The 18,952-nt window shown below is 42.2% G+C and overlaps 1 protein-coding gene across 1 annotated transcript in view; it reads right to left on the reverse strand.

Moving 5' to 3' along the window:
* CSGALNACT1 (chondroitin sulfate N-acetylgalactosaminyltransferase 1) overlaps positions 1 to 18,952 on the reverse strand; it is a 147,524-nt gene that overhangs the window by 70,817 nt on the left and 57,755 nt on the right. Inside the window, exon 3 of the mRNA XM_006896973.1 lies at positions 621 to 837. Coding sequence (XP_006897035.1) covers positions 621 to 837 — 217 coding nt within the window. The remainder of the gene's footprint in view (positions 1 to 620; positions 838 to 18,952) is intronic.

The following is an 18,952-nucleotide window of genomic DNA, read 5'->3' on the forward strand; positions in this document are numbered from 1 at the left end:
AATCGGGATGGGTGTGTCAGAGGCAGTGCGGTTGGCGCAGGATAGAGCAGGGTTTAGGGCTATTGTGCATAGGGTCGCTTTGAGTCGCAAACGACTCGATGGCACATAACAACAACAAATATATATATGAAATGACTGTACAAAACTCAAAGTCCATGTGTAAAACAGGGCGTGCATGAATGATGCAAACCAATCAAAAAAATGTTAAATAAACACCAAAAATCAAAACAAGCAACCTTCTCAAAGTAAGCTGCCACAGCTTTCCTTGAAGGCATGCTGTGTAGGTTCAAACTAGCAAGCTTCCAGCTGATGGTGGAGCATTTAACCATTAGATCCACCCAAGGACTCCCAGAGCTGAACACCAGCAGGCATTAGGTCATTTTTTAAAATCTTGATTAAAAACCAGTCCTTCCTAGTTTTCACTCCTGAGGGTAAATATGCTCACCGAGGAGTTGATAATTGCTTGAGGGAAAGGCAAATGCAAACAGTCAATATGAAGAAAACAGAGTTGAACAAGAAGAGAAAGAAGCCTTTGTACCTGGAGTGGCAATAAGGGAAATGGTATCAGTGCTCTCTCACACACCACATAGAGGAAGACAGACACGCGCAGAAGAACAAACCTGAAATTCTGCATGAACTGCCGGAACTTGTCCACCCTCCTGGCCAGCGGCACGATGATGTTGATAAGTGTGCTGGCCATGTTGAGTTTTTCTTTCTTCACTTTCATGATAGGGCCAAATGGTCGAAACAAGACGAGCCGCTTGAACTCATGTTTTTGGTCCCCTTTGAACGTAAGCTCATACAAAGTGCCTTTATCTTTTTCTGTGCGGTAGATCCCTGTTAAGAGGAAAAACAAGGAAAGAGCATTTTGAAAATCAGCTTTGGCTGCTGAATGTTTTTATCAGCAAAGTTCTAGCACAAAGTGTCTTTAAAAGAAAAAAAGGAGAAATTTTAGATTGCATCTCTCTACCAAACAATTCTTAGAGAATTCAAAGTCTTTCTAATTAAAAATCCTCAAAGAAATGGAAATATTATCAATTTAAAAATCAATTACAAACCATGTATAAAAACATGATAAAGACTTTTAATGTTGGATGCCAAACTGCATTTATCTTATATATACAAAAGCAAATAAAAAATAGTTGCTACTGCTTCAGGTCTGACTAATAATGAATGACATAACATGTGTGGGGAAGAGCTGTACTCTGCAGGATTTTCCACAGCTGATTTCTCAAAGCCCTCCTAGCGCTCTATCCAGAGGCCTCTGAGGGGATTTGAACTTCCAACCTGTCAATTAGAGCCACATACATTTAACACTACACCACTCAGGAATCTTAGAGTCTCATTAAAAAAAACAGGATTGCAGAGAAATAAACCAAAATAAGACCTGTTATGACATGGAATGAGACTGAATGAGTGTGTTTCTTTTATACTATGACAGAAGATGAACTGAGGCCTTTGAATTGTCATTTTGACAAAGAATACTGAATGGACTGCTGAAAGAACAAAACATGTCTGCCTTGGAGGAAGTACAACCAGGCTGCTCTTCAGAGAGAAGGATCAGGAAATTTCATCTCCTTTACTTTGGATCCGTATATGGTTCTGGGAAAGGTGGCCCCTCAACAAGATAAATGGACACAGTGACTAAAATAATGGACTGGGGCGTACCAAGTTCATGAGGATGGTGTAGGATAGGGCTAGGGTCACATCTGTTGGTCTTAAGGTTGCTGTGAATTGTAGTCAACTTGATGACACTTAACAACATTAGAAATTACAGCCATTAGAAATGAACTAATCATTATGATATCTGGAGAACTGGGCAGTGGCTTATTGTCAGTCGGGTGGGTTATCAGCCCTCTGGAAGCTTCTCTGCACATTAAGATAGAAACCTGCAAAGTATCCATCAGAGTGGCTGGTGCACATTTTGTTTCCTAACTTCTTATCTCTGAGAAGCGACACATCTTAGTAAGTAGCACAGGCTGTTGAGCCAGATAGCCTTGGTTCAAATCCTAGCCTCGCCCCGCCCCCAGGTTTATTTTGGGAAATTAACTTTCTATGCCTCATTTTTCTTGTAATGTTTACATAGGGATTAATTATATGAATGAGATTTCTTGGAACAGTACACTGACAGAGAACTACCATAAATACAAGCTGGGTTTAGAAGAAGCCATGGTACTAGAGACATCATCGTCAATGTCAGATGGATCTTGACAGAAAGCAAAGAATATCAGCGGGATATCTATCTGTGTTTCGTTGACTATGCAAAGACGTTTGAGTGTGTGTATCACAAAAAAATTGTGGTGAATCTTAAGAATGGGAATCCCAGAAAACTTGATTGTGCTTATGTGAAACCTGTACTTGGACAAGGAAACAGTCCTAAGAACAGAGAAGGGAAACACTGTATGATTCAAAATCAGGAAAGGACTGCATCAGGGATGCATCCTGTCTCCATACCTTTTCAATCTATATACAGAACAGGTCATTTGGAGGCTGGCTTTATGAGGAGGAATGTGGCATTATGATTGGAGGAAAACTCATCAACAACCTACATTATGCAGATGACACAGCCATGCTTGCTGAAACTGAGGAGGACCTGATGTGCTTGCTGCAGAAGGTCAAGAACTATAATCGCCAGTTGGGTTGAAGCTCAACATCAAGAAAAGATTCTCTCCACTGGAACAACTAGCAGCACCATGATGGATAGAGAAGAGATTGAGGTTGTTAATAGTTACAGCTTGCTTGGCTCCACAATCAAGACTCTTGGTACCAGCAGCCAGAAAATCAAATGACTATAATTACATTAGGTAATCTGCTGTCAGAGACCTCTCCAGAGTACTGAGTAACAACAATGTCACTCTAGAGGCTAAGGTGTGGCCTGCCTGATCCAAGCCATGGTCTTAGCAATTATTTTCAATTCATAATGACTAAGAATGACAGAAGAAAAATCAATGCCTTTGAGTTGTGGTGTTAAAGAAGAGTCTTGAACATACTATGGACCACCAAGAAAACCAATAGGACTGTCTTGGAGAGAGTGAAACCAAGCATCATAGGAGGCTTGGATTTTGAGGTTCCATCTTACAAACTTTGGGCATGTGGACAGGAGGGACTGATCCTTCGAGAAGGACATCATGCTCAGAAGGGTGGGGGGACAGTGCAGGAGAGGAAGACCCTGGATGAGACGGATTCACTAGGACAATGGGGGTAGGAGTCGGAGTCAGTGAGACTGGCTCAGGGTAGGACTCAAGTCTCTTCTCTTTGCTGATAACTTTTTGTCAACTTGTGGGAACTACAGTCCCCTTCACAATAATCATGGTGAACCCTCTTCTCTGTTTTGTTTTTTTTTGCCTGAGAGTAGTTCTTTTCATTCTTGTTTTCCTGCACTCCTGAATCTGCTTCCTAAGATTCACAGAGTACAATTGCCTGACATAGTTTTCTTGGCTTGTACCCTCCATAGAAGAAAATCACCAGGTTCCTACTACAGAGTGGCTGGGTGAGTTCAAACCCCCAACCTTATGTTTTGCAGCCAAGTACCTATCAGTTGTGTGGGCAGGGCTCCTTCTTTTCATCATATAATTTAGGATTTCCACATTCTTTAACTGTGTTCAAAGTTCGAATCTCCTTGAGAGGCACAAGATAGGAGTTTGCTGTTGGGAGCCCTTGATTCTGCTCTGACTCAGAGCAATCCCATGTACAACCGATCAAACCCCTGGCTGCTTTGGCAATATCCTAGCAACCCCCGCAGTGCTCAACCTACTGAAGTAGTCACTGTGTCCATCCATCTCATTGGGGCTTTTCCTCTCCTTTACTGACTCTCAACTTCTCCAAGGGTGATGTCCCTCTCCAGGGATTGGCCCTTCTGGATAATCTGTCTGAAATAATGTGAGCCAAAGTCTCACCATCCTCACTTCCGAGGAGAACTCTGGCTTCACTACTTCGAAGACAGATTGGTTTCTTCTTGAGCAGAGTTTGTTATTATCCATTTTCAAGTCAATCCCATTTCTCACAGCTGTCCTGCAGAGCTGGCCAAACATTTAAAATACACGATCCACTGACAGTGAAGTTGAGTGATTTTAAGGGTCTGGATGCAAAGTTGCAAGGACCAGGTTCTCTGTTGGGGTCCCCTGAGCCCTTGAACCAGACACACTGTCTGGTCCCCACAGAGATCTTGTCTTTCAGGGAAGCTAAGCCTTTTTTAGGAAAATACTTGGACTCCTTTCAAGGAGTATTCATGGGAGAAAGAAGAGGGTTCATTGCTTAGCAAGTACAAAGGACTTCTTAAAAAATGGTAAGTGATTCCATTCAACTGTGTTACTTCTTTCAGGTAATTATTGCGTCCATAGAGGAAACAGGCTTGTCTCTGCTTCGTGTCACGTGTTCTCTACCATAGCTGGATAAATCACCAAGTCCCGGGTTCCTAAGAATGTCAAGCAGAATCAGAGAGGAATCACATTCAGTTATCAGAGTCCATTGCACAGCAGCTGAAAAGAGGCCTCCCTGTGTTTGTTGGTGGTTGTGCCTTGTCAAGCTTCTGTTGTTTCCTGTCAGCAAACAGAACTTCTCCACAATAGCCATAAAAGCAGAGAAAACTGCTGAGAGTTTATCATGCAGATAAAAATGTATGTAGGCTGGGAGACTGGTTTTGTTTTTGTTTTAACCAAGTCATTTTTCTTCCTCAGCAGGATAAGAATCATTAACTTTTTAAGATCCAAATTTACTGATTTGGATATATATAGGCAAAAATAGGAGTGCTTTTTTATATAAACAATCCAGAGGATACGAGAATTCTTATTAATAATGTTTCTTCTGCAGCAACAGAGCAAGGGAACACTGCATGCTTTAAAATCAGGAAAAGTATGCTTTGAGATTCTATCCTTTACCCAAACCTATTCAATCTGTGTGTTGAGCAAATCACTCAAGAAGTTGGACTCTATGCAGAAGAACATGGCATCAGGATCATAGGAAGAAGCCTAATCAGCAATGTGTGTTATGCAAATGACATAATCTTGCTTGCCAAAAGTAAGGACTTGAAACGCTTGCAGTAGAAGATCATAGACTACAACCTTTGATACGGGTTACACCTCAACAACCAGAATTCAAAAATTCTTACCACTGGACCCATAAGCAACATAATAATAGATGGAGAAAGGTCTGAAATTGTCAACTATTTCTTCTTACTTGGATCCACAATTGATACTCTTGTTACCCAGCAGTCAGAAAAATAAGAAGACATATGGAACTTGGCAGTTCTCTTTCCTATCAGAGAGGTCAGGAACCTTTGCAATTAGAGGAGCAGTGATGTCAATTTGAAGACCAATGTGTGCCTGATTCAGGCCATGTTCTTTTTAATCATTTGCAATGCATTTGAGAGCTAGATAGTGAGTAAGCATGACAGAATAAGTACTGATGCCTTTGAACTGTGATGCTGGAGAAAAGTACTGAATATTTAATGAATTGCCAAAAGAACAAACAGGTATGCTTTGAAGAGAGGCTGTCAGGGTGCTCCTGGAGGCAAAGATGACAAAACTTCATCTCACATACTTTGGGCCTGTTTCTAGGAGAGGCTATTAATTGGAGAGACACATCATGCTTGGAAAAGTGGAAAGTCAGTCAAAGAGAGGAAGACCCTCAATAAGATGGGTTAACATGGTGATTGTAGCAACAGTGTGTCAGAGATGACGAAGAAGGCACAGGATAGGGCAGGGTGCAGATCTGTTGTTCACAGGATCTCTCAGTTGTATTTGACTTGACAGTAGCTAACGTATTGAAAACCAACATACAGTTATATCTGTCTCTCTGGGGTATGGCGCACTGATGGTGCTGCTGACCAAAAGGTCAGACTTGTGAATCTACCAGGGGCTTGATGGAAGAAAGGTGACGTAGTCGGGTTCTAGAAGAATTTACAGCTCTGGAAACCCCACGGGGCACTTCTAGCTGGCCTGAAGAGTCACTCTAAGCCATAAGCCAGCATCCCCTTAACAGCAATGGGTTTAGTCTTTCCACTTTTATGGTGTATATATCAGCAGACCAATGCAATGTAGTATGTAAATTGTTTTTGCTCACTGTTCCCAGGTGGAGCAATCCTTCCTATCAGAGAGGTCAATACACCCAAGTTAACCTTTCCTTAGGAGCTCTGGTGTCATAGTCCTTCAGCTGTTGTGCTTCTAACTCACAGGTCTCACCAGCAGTCCAGCCCACCAGTGACTCTGCAGGAGAAAGATGAGTAGTCTCCTCCCATGTGATTTACAGCCTTGGAAACCCAATGGAGGGTCAGCTATGAGTCGGTCCTGACTTCGCAGCAAAAACAGCTGCTTTGCTTATTGTCTTTCTCAGGCTATGGCTTGAAATAGTTATTATTATCAACTTTCATATTCTTGTCCATAGTCTAATAATTTTAATTATGTCTTATGAATCATATTTTAATTAACTCAACAGCATTCATTCTAAATAAGTTATTTAAAATTGTCTTGCAACCTATGAAGACCAAAATACACGCCTGGCCATGCATATTTCCATATTCACAAGCTCACACGCTCATGCAAGCATACAGGAAGCACTCAGTTTGCCTCATGTGAAAACAAAGGACAGTACCTAAAGGAACCATTTTTCAGTCCTGGAAATCTGTGGAGAAAATGCAAAAGGACCAGGAGAAAGGGGAACACAGGCAATGCGTGGCAGAAATGGTTTTTCAGCCCTCATTTTAGAGTTGGCATTGGATAAGAGCAAATGCAAAATAATTCAGGTACTTTGTCTTATATTTTATACTATAGTATAAATGTATGTGCTATTCAAATTAAAGTTGTTGTTAGGTGTCAATGAGTTGAGTGCGACCCATAGCGACCCTATGAACAGCAGATTTGTCCTATCCTGTACCATTGCAATTTTTGACACACTAGAGCCTCCTGCAACAGTCATCGTGTCAATCCACCTGGTCTGAGATGTTCCTCTCCTTTGCTGACCCTCTGCTTTTCCAACCATCATGTTCTTCTCCAATCAACAGACCCTCCTAGCAACTTGCCTGAAGTATGTGAGGAGAAGCTTTATCATCGCTGCACCGGGTCATCCAAGACATATTTGTTTGTTCTTCTGACATAAGACGTTCAGTGCTCTTCTCCAATATCAGAGCTCAAAGGCACCAATTCTTCTTCTGTCATTGTTAGTCACTGTCCAGCTCTCAGATGCACAGTAGGTGATCAGAGGACCATAACCTGAATCAGATGCACCTTAGTCCTCAAACTGACATAATTATTCCTCAATAATTTGGAGAGGTCCCTAACTGGAGACGCAGTGCAGTCTATCCTGATATCTTGATTGCAGCACCAAAGATGTTAACTGTGGATCCAAGTAAGATGAAGCTGTTGACAGTTTCTATCTTTTCTCCATCTATCATGATCTAGCCTGTCTGTCCAGTCATGAGATATTTTATTTTCTTGAGTTTGGGATGCAATCCATATTGAAGACTGCATTCTTGATCTTCTGCAACGAGTGCTTCAAGTCTTCCTCACTTTCAGAGAGCAAGGTTGTGTCATCTGCAGCATGAAGGTTATTGATGAGTCCTCCTCTGATCCTGATGCCACATTCCTCTTCATAGAGCCCAGCTTCTTGAATAATTTGCTCAGCATACAGATTAAGTAGGTATGGAGAGAGAGAATACAACCCTGACACACTCCCTTCCTAATTTTAAACCATATAGTGTTACCCTGCCCTGTTTTCACAACAGCCTCTTGGTCTAGGTTTAGGTTTTGCATGAGTACAATTAAGTGCTCTGGAATTCCCATTCATCTCAATGTCAGCCATAACTTGTTATGATCCACATAGTCAAATGCCTTTGCATAGTAAATATACATTAATAATAAAAATAAAGACATTCTTCAAATATTATTTACTTTCAACCACGATCTATCTGCAACATCTTTGGTGCCATGACTTTTTCTAAATCCTGCTTAAATTTCTGAATGTCCCCTCTCTATGTACTGTTCTAGCCATCTTTGAATAATATTCAGGAGTATTTTGCTTGCATGTGATATTAATGATATTGTTCCATAGTTTCTATATTCTGTTGGATCACCATTCTTGGGAATGGGAACAAATACGGACCTCTTTAAAACCACTGGTCAAACAGCTTTCCTCCAAATTTCCTGGCATGGACTGGTGAGTGCATTCAGCGCTGTATCTGTGAATACAAATTATCTAAAGATCAAAACAGTAGTCCTAATTAATTCTAAGGAATTAACTTGAATCCTTGCTTAAACATCTTAACTATAGTTCTTTTCCTTTATCTCTTTCTTCAAGTGCTAAATTTATCCAGTTTGGTGTTTTAGTCCTTGTCCGTGCATCCCAATGCCTATCTTATCTGACTCAAATGACCTGTAGGTAGGGCTACCTCTAGGTAGCCAAGATTCAGCTCCAAACCTGAATAAATATGCCATAACTGTTCATTCTTTTATGAGTCAAAAGGCTAAGCTGGTACAGAACCCCTCTCCTTTCTGCTTTCAACTTTTCATTGTTAGCTGACATCAAGACAACTCTGACTCAGAGCAAACCTTTGTACAAGAGAGCAGACTTCTGTGTGGTCCTGTGCCATCTTCACGCTGTTGAATGTTCTAGTCCGTTGCTGCTGCTACTGTGCACTGAGTGTTTTCCAACCTAGGGAGCTCATCTTCTATCACTACAAGAGGCAATATTGTGTTATGATGCATGGGATTGTCACTGGTTAACTTTCAGAAGTAGATCATTAGAACTTTCTTTTTAGTAGGCTGGAACTTCCACAGAAACCTGCCCACTACTGAGCTCGCTTGCTGGTATTTGAAATACTGATGGCACAAAATAAAGCATCACAGCAACACACAAGCCACCACAGTAGGGCAAAATGACAGGCAAGAGGCAGGTTTTCAACTTAGGATCTTCAACATGATAATGCTTCTTCACATTTTGTAACTCACTCTTAACATGCATACACAGGTACTGAGCAATGTTGCACTGCTGAGGCCATGAGGGACCTCTCCAAACCTCCTGCTACAAAACAGTGACTTCACTGTCATGAGTCCCAGCAGAGTTTCCACATTAGTCCATGCTCTACTATCTTCCTGCCTGCAGCCGAAGTCTCACAGCTGGATGGCTGCAACCACCTGCCATGTTGCATCTTAGCCTGCAAGAAATGTCAATATCGCACAAAATCCCTGGCCCTTCACCTTCCCACATCACCACTCTAGCTCTCCCATTTCCCGTAGAGTCCATCACCTCCAGAACAAAGTCTCAACACCATTCCTGGCTCTCAAGACCCTTCATAAGGGAGCCTTAATCTACTGCGCTAAGTATAAAAAATGTCTTATCCCTTCCTTGCATGGAGTAAGGGCTCCAGTCAAGCTGAATTGTGTTCTCTAATTGTTCTCCTTGAAAAAGCCATTCCTTTGTCACAGAGGCACATGCCCACCGGTCCATAATGTCTTCTCTCTTTTTACAGACCTACTAAGTCTAACCCTGGATGTGCTCACCAGGTTATACCAAGAAATCTGGAGGACAACTACTTGGCCAAGTGACTGGAAGAGATCTGTATTTATTCCTATTCCAAAGAAACGTGATCCAACAGAGTGTGGAAATTATCGGTATCACTAATATCACACATTAGCAAAATCCTGCCAAAGATCACTGAGAAACAACTGGAACAGTACAGTGACAGAGAACTACCAGAAATACAAGCTGAGTTAGAAGAGGTCATGGCACTAGATCCACTGTCTCCAATGTCAGATGGATCTTGGCAGAAAACAAAGAATGCCAGAGGAATGTCTATTTGTTTTTCATTGACTAAGCAGAAGCATTTATTTGACTGGATAGATCACAAAAAAATGTGGCTAACCTTGAGGATAATGGGCATCCCAGAACACTTGATTGTGCTTATCTGAAACCTATTCTAGGATCAGGAAGTAGTCCTCAGAACAGAGCAGGGTCAGGGATGCATCCTGTCTCCATACCATTTTAATCTATATGCAGAACAGATCATTTGGGAAGCAGGACTTTTTGAGGAGGAATGTGGCATCAGGATTGGAGGCAGACTCATCAACAACCTATGTTATGCAGATGACACACCCTGCTTGCTGAAATTGAAGAAGAATTGAAGTGCTTGCTGCAGAAGGTCAAGGACTGTAGTCTTCAATATGGATTAAAGCTTAGTATCAAGAAGACAAAGATTCTCACTACTGGGCCAACTGACAGCAACATGATAGATGGAGAAGAGATTAAGGTTGTTAACAGTTATAGCTTGCTCGGCTCCAAAATCAACATGCTTGGTACCAGCAGTCAGGAAATCAATAGACGAATAGCAATGGGAAAATCCTCCATCAGGGATTTCTCCAGAGTACTGAAAAGCAATGATGTCAGTCTAGAGACTAAGGTGTGCTTAATCCAGCCCATGGTCTTCATAATTACTTGCTATGCATCAGAGAGCTAGACAATGACTAAGGATGACAGAAGAAAAATCAATGTTTTCAAACTTTGGAGCTGGAGAAGAGTTTTGAACCTACCATGGACCACCAAGAAAACAAACAGATCTGTCTTGGAGAAGGTGAAACCAAGTTGCTCCATGGAGGCTAGGATTTTAAAGCTTTGTCTCACATAGTTTGGGTATGTAGCCAGGAGAGACTGGTCCTTGAAGAAAGACTCATGCTCAGATACATGGAGGGTCAGTGCACGAGAGGAAGAGCCCAAATGAGACGGATTGATACAGTGACTGGGGCAGTGGGGGATGGTACAGGGCAGGGTTCAGAGCTGATGCACATAGAGTCACTATGGGTTGTAGGCGACTTATCAGCACACAGCAACGTAACTATAAGTCTAACCCTTCTCTTCTGGGAAGACAGATACACACACCATTCTCAATTCTATTTAAGTTATAGCTTTTAAACTCATCTTCTATAACTACAGGGGTGTTTTTCCACATAGGAGATCATGAATGGATCTTGGAGACAATTCAATCCAGACTCAAACTTTCACTTATTTATTGCTGTCATGTCAGAACCAACCTTTAGCTGCTCCTCCACGGGATTTCCAAGGCAGTAAATCTCTCAGGAGTAATTTTGTTTCTCCCAAGGATTTAACCTCCAGAGAGCTGTGGCCTTTGTGTTAGTAGCACAATTCCCTACAACTATGCTATCAGAGCAAACAGAGACCCAGAGAGGTTATATTTCGTCCTCTGTGTTCCCCCAACTTGTGAATGGGAGATGGGAACACACTGCTGCTGAAGTACTGGCCTCCTGCAGTTCAAGTATTGATTCCATATAGACCACTTTTCACAGTGCAACTATTACCAAATCAGAACAGAGAACATCATTTTCTCATCTCATTGCTGATGCATCAGCATCAGCTCATAGCTGATCTTCTCTGATTTTCTGAGGCTGCTAATCAATTGCACAGAGAATCTTACCCACCTATCTCCCCTACAGCTGCTACTGGGTTCTGTCCCAAGTTAGCACTGCTAACCCAACTGACTGACTGACTGACTAACAACCTAACTAAGCCACAAGAGTTCCCTAGACAGGAGTCCAATTCCACAACTCAACACATTGCTCTCAAATCAGAAACAACTCATAGCTGACCTTCCAATAGGTTTTCAGACATAATAAATCACACAGGAGAAGACTGTCCATCTTTCTCCCCTGAAGCAGCTGGGGAATTTGAACCACCTGCCTTTATGATGTCAATACAACTCCTTATCCATTATGCTTCTGAAAAATCAGGTAAACTACACAATTTTATGCTGAAACTCATGCACTTAGCACATTTAACTACAAATAAATGTTCTTATTTATCTTGGAGCTTTGCTTTTTCTTTAACACATTTTTTTCTATTGCCTTCTAGTTGAAACTGGCTCATGGCTGACCCTCTACCTGGTCTCTGAGGAGACTGCCCATGTTGCTTCTCAGATCCACGGGTGGATTCGAACCATCTGAAAGGTGTAGTCTCTGGGTCAGCAGCAAAATGCTGCATGGATGAAACCACCAGAATTCTCTATGTACAATTTTAGCAGCTGTTAAATATCCATTTTCTGAATTCCAGTCTATAATATAGGAGGAGATAAATTTTAAATAGGGACAGGGCTGCTGATTACTTTCATTGAAAAAGAGAGAAAGAGAAATTTCCAATACATATATATGAATGTAAAATAAACCTGTCACAGGAAGAAATGTTAGCAATAATAATGACAGGTAATTTCCTATGAGAGGGGAGAAAGCAGAACATTATTTTTAATATTTTAAGTGTCTGGAACCACTAAAGGAAAAAAAATATTTCACTTATCTAAACTGCTTTTCACTACAAAAACACACACTAAAAAAAAAGGCATAATATTCCGCTTAGTCTATTCAAAAAGAGAAATGGGTAAATGCCAGAGAAGAATTTCACTTCTCACTGTATGGTTGATTCACTTCTCTAGGTTGTTCCAATGAGATGGAGTCTCTCATTCCCTGCGATATCTCATTCTTATACCATGAGAGAGAAATGTGACATCGTGACAGTGCCAGCTGCTGTCACAGCTATTTTTGTAGGCAGAGTCCTAGACAGCTGATATTTGTGGAAAGAGAGGTACTAAGGTTTCCATGAATTTACAAATGCTCAGATACTATAGAGTAAATAATCTCTCCATAAAAAGACAAATAAACAATAAACATGTACAAACTTTAAGGCTTTCCACCATCTGCTATAGAAACGTTTGCACATTCCTCACTCTTCCCCACGTCATAGTTCATAACAGCCTCTGCACATGTCTTTTACTCAAGTTTATTACTTTTCCAATGTCACTAAAAGTTTCTTTCACTTGATTAGAAACACGCTTGCTGAAACAATTCCTGCATCATCTTCTCTTATTTCTGGTGTATACATTTGGCATGTTCTGATCTGCGCAGATAATATCTAATATTTGGGTTTTAGTTTACAGAAATTTCTAAGAACCTCATTTACTGACAACTCCTTACTTCAGCGCTAACACTAGCAGTCAACTTGCCCTTCAGAAAACCTCCACCTATTACTTCATGAAGACTGCTTCGGATTTGACAGTCAAGAAAAACAGGGCCATGCTCTGATTCTGGAGTGGGCTGGGCTCCTCTCCACACAGCCTTCCAGCTTCAGCCTGATTCATACTCAAATGACAGGGTTATTTTTGTCATTATTGAGCTTTTTCTCTTAAGTTATTATTTACCAGGGGTTGTGCCAAATATTAAAGATATAAAGATAAGCATAAAAAAATCACTGCGTTCTAGGCATTCACATTCTAAAGAGGACATCAAACAGGTAAGCAAACCATCCATAAATAACTTCAGTGCCTGGCAGAGTCTGCCCAGGGTGTGAAGGCACAGAATGGAAGCAGTCTCTACCTGGTAGAGGGAGCAGACAGAGATGTTTCAGCAAATCACACGACTGAGAGTTTTCCCAAACTACACAGAGAGGGCATTCTACGCAAAGATACTGAAAACAAAACATGGTAATATTTAGCAAACCTGAAGCAGCTCAACAAGGTTATCTATGAGTATAAAAGGAATGTGGAGGAGAATGGTGAGAGGAGAGGAATGTCAGGTTGAGCTACACCATGCAAATGTACACCATGCAGGGCCTACACCATGAAAGGTCTAGGCCATGCAAGCCCACTAATTCATGCTTACAGGGGAAAGGTTCATCCTGGAGTTAAGAGCAATTAAGTTGACCCTATAATGGGGTAGAGACATTACCATTTTAAGTCACTCTTTTTACAGCCATGTTGAGTATGGATGAATCAGGATAGGTGGTGATATCTGAGAGCAAAGAGGGCATCAGAATGGTTCTGCAAGAAGCTGGCTTAGACTAAGGCAGTGACAGTGGAGTTTAAGAGAAATAGAGGAGAGAATACTTAGAGAACTTGATGGGAAATGGGATGGCAGGCAAGGGAGGAGGAACATAGAGTGACTCCCGTTTCTATCTTGTATACATGATACACAATTGTTGGAGAACATTGGGGAGGAAGGGAGGTCCCTGGCCAGGACAGATCGCCTAAGCTCTGGATAAGTGCAAGCCTCCCAATGGTCTTTAATACGGGGTAGAGAAAGCTCTCCTGTGTTTGGCTGTACCGGCTTGAGAAAGTTCACCACCTGGGAAGAAGGCTGCCACATCTGTTAAGCTGGGAGTGGTCTGCATGAGGCTGAAGTTCTCCTAACCAATCTGCATGTCCCACATCTTAGTCTTGGGGACCTGACGTAGGCTTAAACTTGACGTAGGTGGAAGGGAACGGACCTGACATAGGTCTACCTTATCAGGTAAGCACCCCTTGCTTAGGCAAAAAGCAAGGGAAAATTATTTCCTCTTCTTTCTTCTCTCTTCTTTCTGTGCTTGCCCCTGACAGGGAACAGAGAACCTGACGTAGGTCCATCTTATTGGGTAAGTGCTTTCTTGCTTTAGCAAGGGTAATTCAGCAAGCAATTTGAAAGATTCTCAAGTAAAGTGTTTAATGTCTTTGTTAGAAAGTGGTGAGGTCAAACTTACACAATCTCAAACTTTTTCCTTTTGGACAATAGTTGTTGATATCACCCCTTGGATTACTGCTGCTCACATCTTCAATGTGCAGACCTGGCGCCCTTGAGGATAGTGAGGGAAGATTTTCACCCTGGGACTTATAATGCCCTTTTCCAGCAGAGGATGCGGCGCCCCATCTCCTCACTAGGAGAAATCATCAGGGTAAAATCTCTCTCAGGGGGAATGACAGGGAATGGCAAAGGACATGTGGACAAAGGAGATCAATCAGAACTGGTTTTGACAAAGACTGTGGCACCATTAGAAGAAATGCACCATCAGCTGTGTTATGGCAGGGGATCTAAAAACAGCCCTAAAGAATTGAGAGAAGATGACCGCACTACCTCTTCTCCTCACTAGTCTCCCAAGAAGTAGGGAAAACAAAGAAAGCAGGTGGGGACAATATAGAGAAAGCAATGAAGAAATGGGAAATTCCTGGGCTGAGGTGTAGTGTGATCAGTGCGATGCGGGGTGGAACTCTGAGGTACGTGTGTGCTCTGCTGGCATGCACCCAACACCTGAGCGTCCTTTACATGAGGTCTTGTGTGATTAGTGTGATGCTAGCTCTGAGGCACATGTGTTTCTTGCTGATGTATATCCCACACCTGAACATCCTTACCATGCACCGGAGAGAGTTACAGCTGTTAGATGATGGGGCTTGCTCTCCATAGACGAAGGCACAGCTCAATTCCTTAAGCCTTAATTTAAACACCTCTCAAGACAGGAAAGATATGATGAGAGCAGTTTTTTCAAAACCTCCCATGTGTGTTCAGTGGCAATCAGAAACACCTCCTGGTGAGCCACCAATATGGGTTATGTGGAAGGATCCATTCGATCAAGTATGGAAAGGGCTCGATCCTTTACTAACCGTTGGAGAGGTTTTGCTTGTATTTGCCCACAGAACAAACCACATCCTGTGTGGGTTCCTGCTCATCATGTCCAATTCCAACCTGCCTACCGAGAAGATGTGTCGATCGAGCATCCACGACAAGATGAGACAGCGGAAAAGGAAGTCTAAACCCCAGTCACCACTGATACCTGTGACCTGAGACATGCTGAAGGCACTCAACCAACAGACAGGCTCTTGACCTTAACCCTGGGAGTGGTAAACCCAGTGGTCTTGTGTTTTTAACAGCGTTTATCGTTGCTTTCACCATCAATAGTGCCACGGCAGAAGAAGCTAATCAGGTTTTTTAAGCTTTTGTTTTTTCACCCACATTTCCTATATGTATGTGGCTCTCCTCGCTATCCTATATTCATCTCCCAATCCAATCCAGAAATCAAGTTATGGCAATTCTAACCTTTTTTTATTATCTCCCCAGTTGTCATTACAAGAGCAGCCGTAGACCTTTTCACAAGACAGAATGCCCAAGCAGCTGTACTCAATAATCTTTCTACTCTTACAGTCATTGGATTGTTCTCCCAAGAAACACCAGAGGCCCTATGCCAGGAACTGTCCCCTATTTAAAAGAAAAAGGGAGTTGAGGAACTTTGAGGAGGAAGGGAGGTCCCTGGCCAGGACAGATCACCTAAGCTCTGGATAAGTGCAAGCCTCCCAACAACTTTTAATACAGGGTAGAGAAAGCTCACCTGTGTTTGGCTGTACTGCCACCTGGGAAGAGGCTGCTTTATCTGTTGAACTGGGAGTGGTCTGCAGGAGGCTGAGGTTCTCCTAACCAATCCACATGTCCCACATCTGCAAACCCACCCTATCCTGTCTTCCTGTTTACATGCTTGTATATAAGTGCATTGCAGTCCCAATAAAATTGACCTGGATTGACTCTCTGATCCTCTTCCGGAGTGGTGTGTCTCCATCGTGCTTGCCCCAGCAAACGTTGCCAGCAAACAGACAGTGACACACAATGATATCATTTACTAAAATGGGTGGCAACTACTGGTGAGGGATGAATTATGAGTTAAGTGACAGATAAGTTAAAAGGTCAAATGAATGTGTGCTTATGATTTAAGAGCCTATCTTCTGCACTGTAGGAGCAGACCTAAAGCTCAGAGATTAAGCCTTTCAGAAACTTCTAATTGATGAGTCACCCTCCAATCCTGATGCCACACTCCTCATAACGTTCAGATTCTCAGATAATTTGATCAGCATACAGATTGAATAGGTATGGAGAGTACAACCCTGACACACTCCCTTCTCAATTCCAAACCATCCAGCGTTCCCCTGCTCTGTTGGCACAACAGCCTCTTGGTCCAGGTATAGGTTCTGCATGAGCACAGTCAAGTTCTCTTGAGATTCCCATTCTGCTCAATGTCACCCGCAACTTATCATGAGCCACATAGTCAAATGCCTTTGCATAGTCAATAAAGCACAAATAGACATTCTTCTGGTATTCCTTACTTTCAGCCAGGATCCGTCCAACATCAGCAATGATATCCCTGGTGCCACGGCTTCTTCTAAATCTTGCTTGACCTTCTTGAAGGTCTCCTTATCTATGTACTGTTATGGCCATTTTTAAATTATTTTCAGCAGTATTTTGCTTGCATGTGACAGCAATAATACTGTTCGATAATTTCCACATTCTGTTGGATCACTTTTCTTGGGGAATGGGAACAAATATGCACCTCTTCCAATCTGTTGGCCAGATAGCTGTCCTCCAAATTTCCTGGCATATACTGGTGAGTGCATCCAAGGCTACATTTGTTAACTGAAACAAGTCAACTGATATTCCATCAATTCCTGGGGTCTTATTTTTGCCAATACCTTCAATGCAGCTTCCACTTCCTCCTTCTTTACAATTGGCTCCTGTTCATATGGAATTTCCTGAAATTTTTCAGTGTCAATCAATTCTTTCTGGTACACGGACTCTGTGTATTCCCTCCATCTTCTTTTGATGCTTTTTTTGTCATTCATTATTTTGCTCAAAGGATCTTTCAATTTTGTGACACGAGGCTTAAATTTGGTTTTCAGTTCTTTTAGTTTGAGAAATCGGCATGGAGTACATCTCAATGTCAGGAAAAGATTCTTACCACTGGACTGATAGGCAGCATCATGATGCACGGATAGGAGATTAAAACTGTTAACAGCTTCATCTTGGGTGGATTCACAATTAACACCCTTGGTACCATCTGTCAGGAAATAAGGAGACACACTGCACTGAGAAAATCTGCAGTCAGAGACCTTTCCAAACTAGTCAGGGACAGTGATTTCAGTTTGAAGACTAAGGCGTGTCTCCCTTAGGACATACTCTTTCCAGTTACTAGCTATGAATCTGAGAGCTGGACAATGAATAAGGATGGCAGAAAAGTAATTGACGCCTTTGAGCTGTAGTGTTGGAGAAGAGCATTAAACATCCCATAGATGGCCAAGAGAATGAACAGATATGTCTTGGATAGGTTGCAGCTAGAGTGCTTTCTGGAGGCAACAATGAGGCTTTGCCCGATATACTTTGAACATGTTGCTAGGAGGGGCTATTTTTGAAGAGGGACATGATGCTGGGAAGGGTGGAGGGTTGGCAAAGGAGAGAAAGACCCTCAATCAGGTGGACTGATACAGTGACTGCTGCAATGGGTTCTTTGCGTCAAGAAGTGTGAGGATGGTGTGGGATAGATTTTTTTGTTCATAGGGTTGCTATGAGTCGTGCTTGACTTGACAGCACCTAAAAACAAGACTTCTATGTTTAGGAAGCCCCCACATAGGAATTAAAGCTGTGAGTGAGAGTCAGATGAGCCAGATCTGTACACTAAGAGCAAGCCTGGAACTTACTAAATGAGGGTTCAGAGTACATGAATCTTACCTTACATTAATTAGAGAAAAACAGAGAACCAGAGGAATCCAAGGAACGAGTGAGGGACTGCGCTCAACAGTGTTATCTTAGCATGTTAGTGTTGCTACTAAAGAAATACAACAAATGGGTGTTTATTTTATCCCAGTGTAGGAGGCTGTGGTAATTGTATGCAGTCGAGTCGATTCCAGTTCATAGCAACACTATGTGCAACAGAATGAAACACTGCCCGGTCCTGCGCCATCCTCATTTAGGTAAGGCTCTAAGGGAGGGCTCTCTGTACCCAAGCTGGGAGAAAATTCCTCTCTCACCTTCTCTAGTAATCTTCCAGGCATTCCATGGAGATGTCCATGTGGCATCTACCCTTTTCCCATCTGCCCCGACTCATGCCTGCCTGCTTCTGTGCTCAATGTCCTTTCATTTCTCAAGGATTAAATTTATAGAACACACATCCTACACAGATATGATTTCATTCACAGGGCAGACAAAACCTATTTCAAAACGAGGTTAGATCTACAAATCAAAACACGTTTTAGGGGACACAATGCAACCCACAGTGAAGAACAAATGTTCAGCAAGGCTGAGTGAGAGGGTGAAATCAGCCCACTTGGTTTGGCAGTCAAGTGGTCTCACCAATGGTGGTTTTAGAGAAGTGACACAGATGCCAACTATTGGACGTAGTTGAC

The sequence above is a fragment of the Elephantulus edwardii genome, unplaced genomic scaffold, assembly GCF_000299155.1.
Source record: "Elephantulus edwardii isolate Elephantulus edwardi_28Jun2011 unplaced genomic scaffold, EleEdw1.0 scaffold00195, whole genome shotgun sequence".
Lineage (NCBI taxonomy): Eukaryota > Metazoa > Chordata > Mammalia > Macroscelidea > Macroscelididae > Elephantulus > Elephantulus edwardii.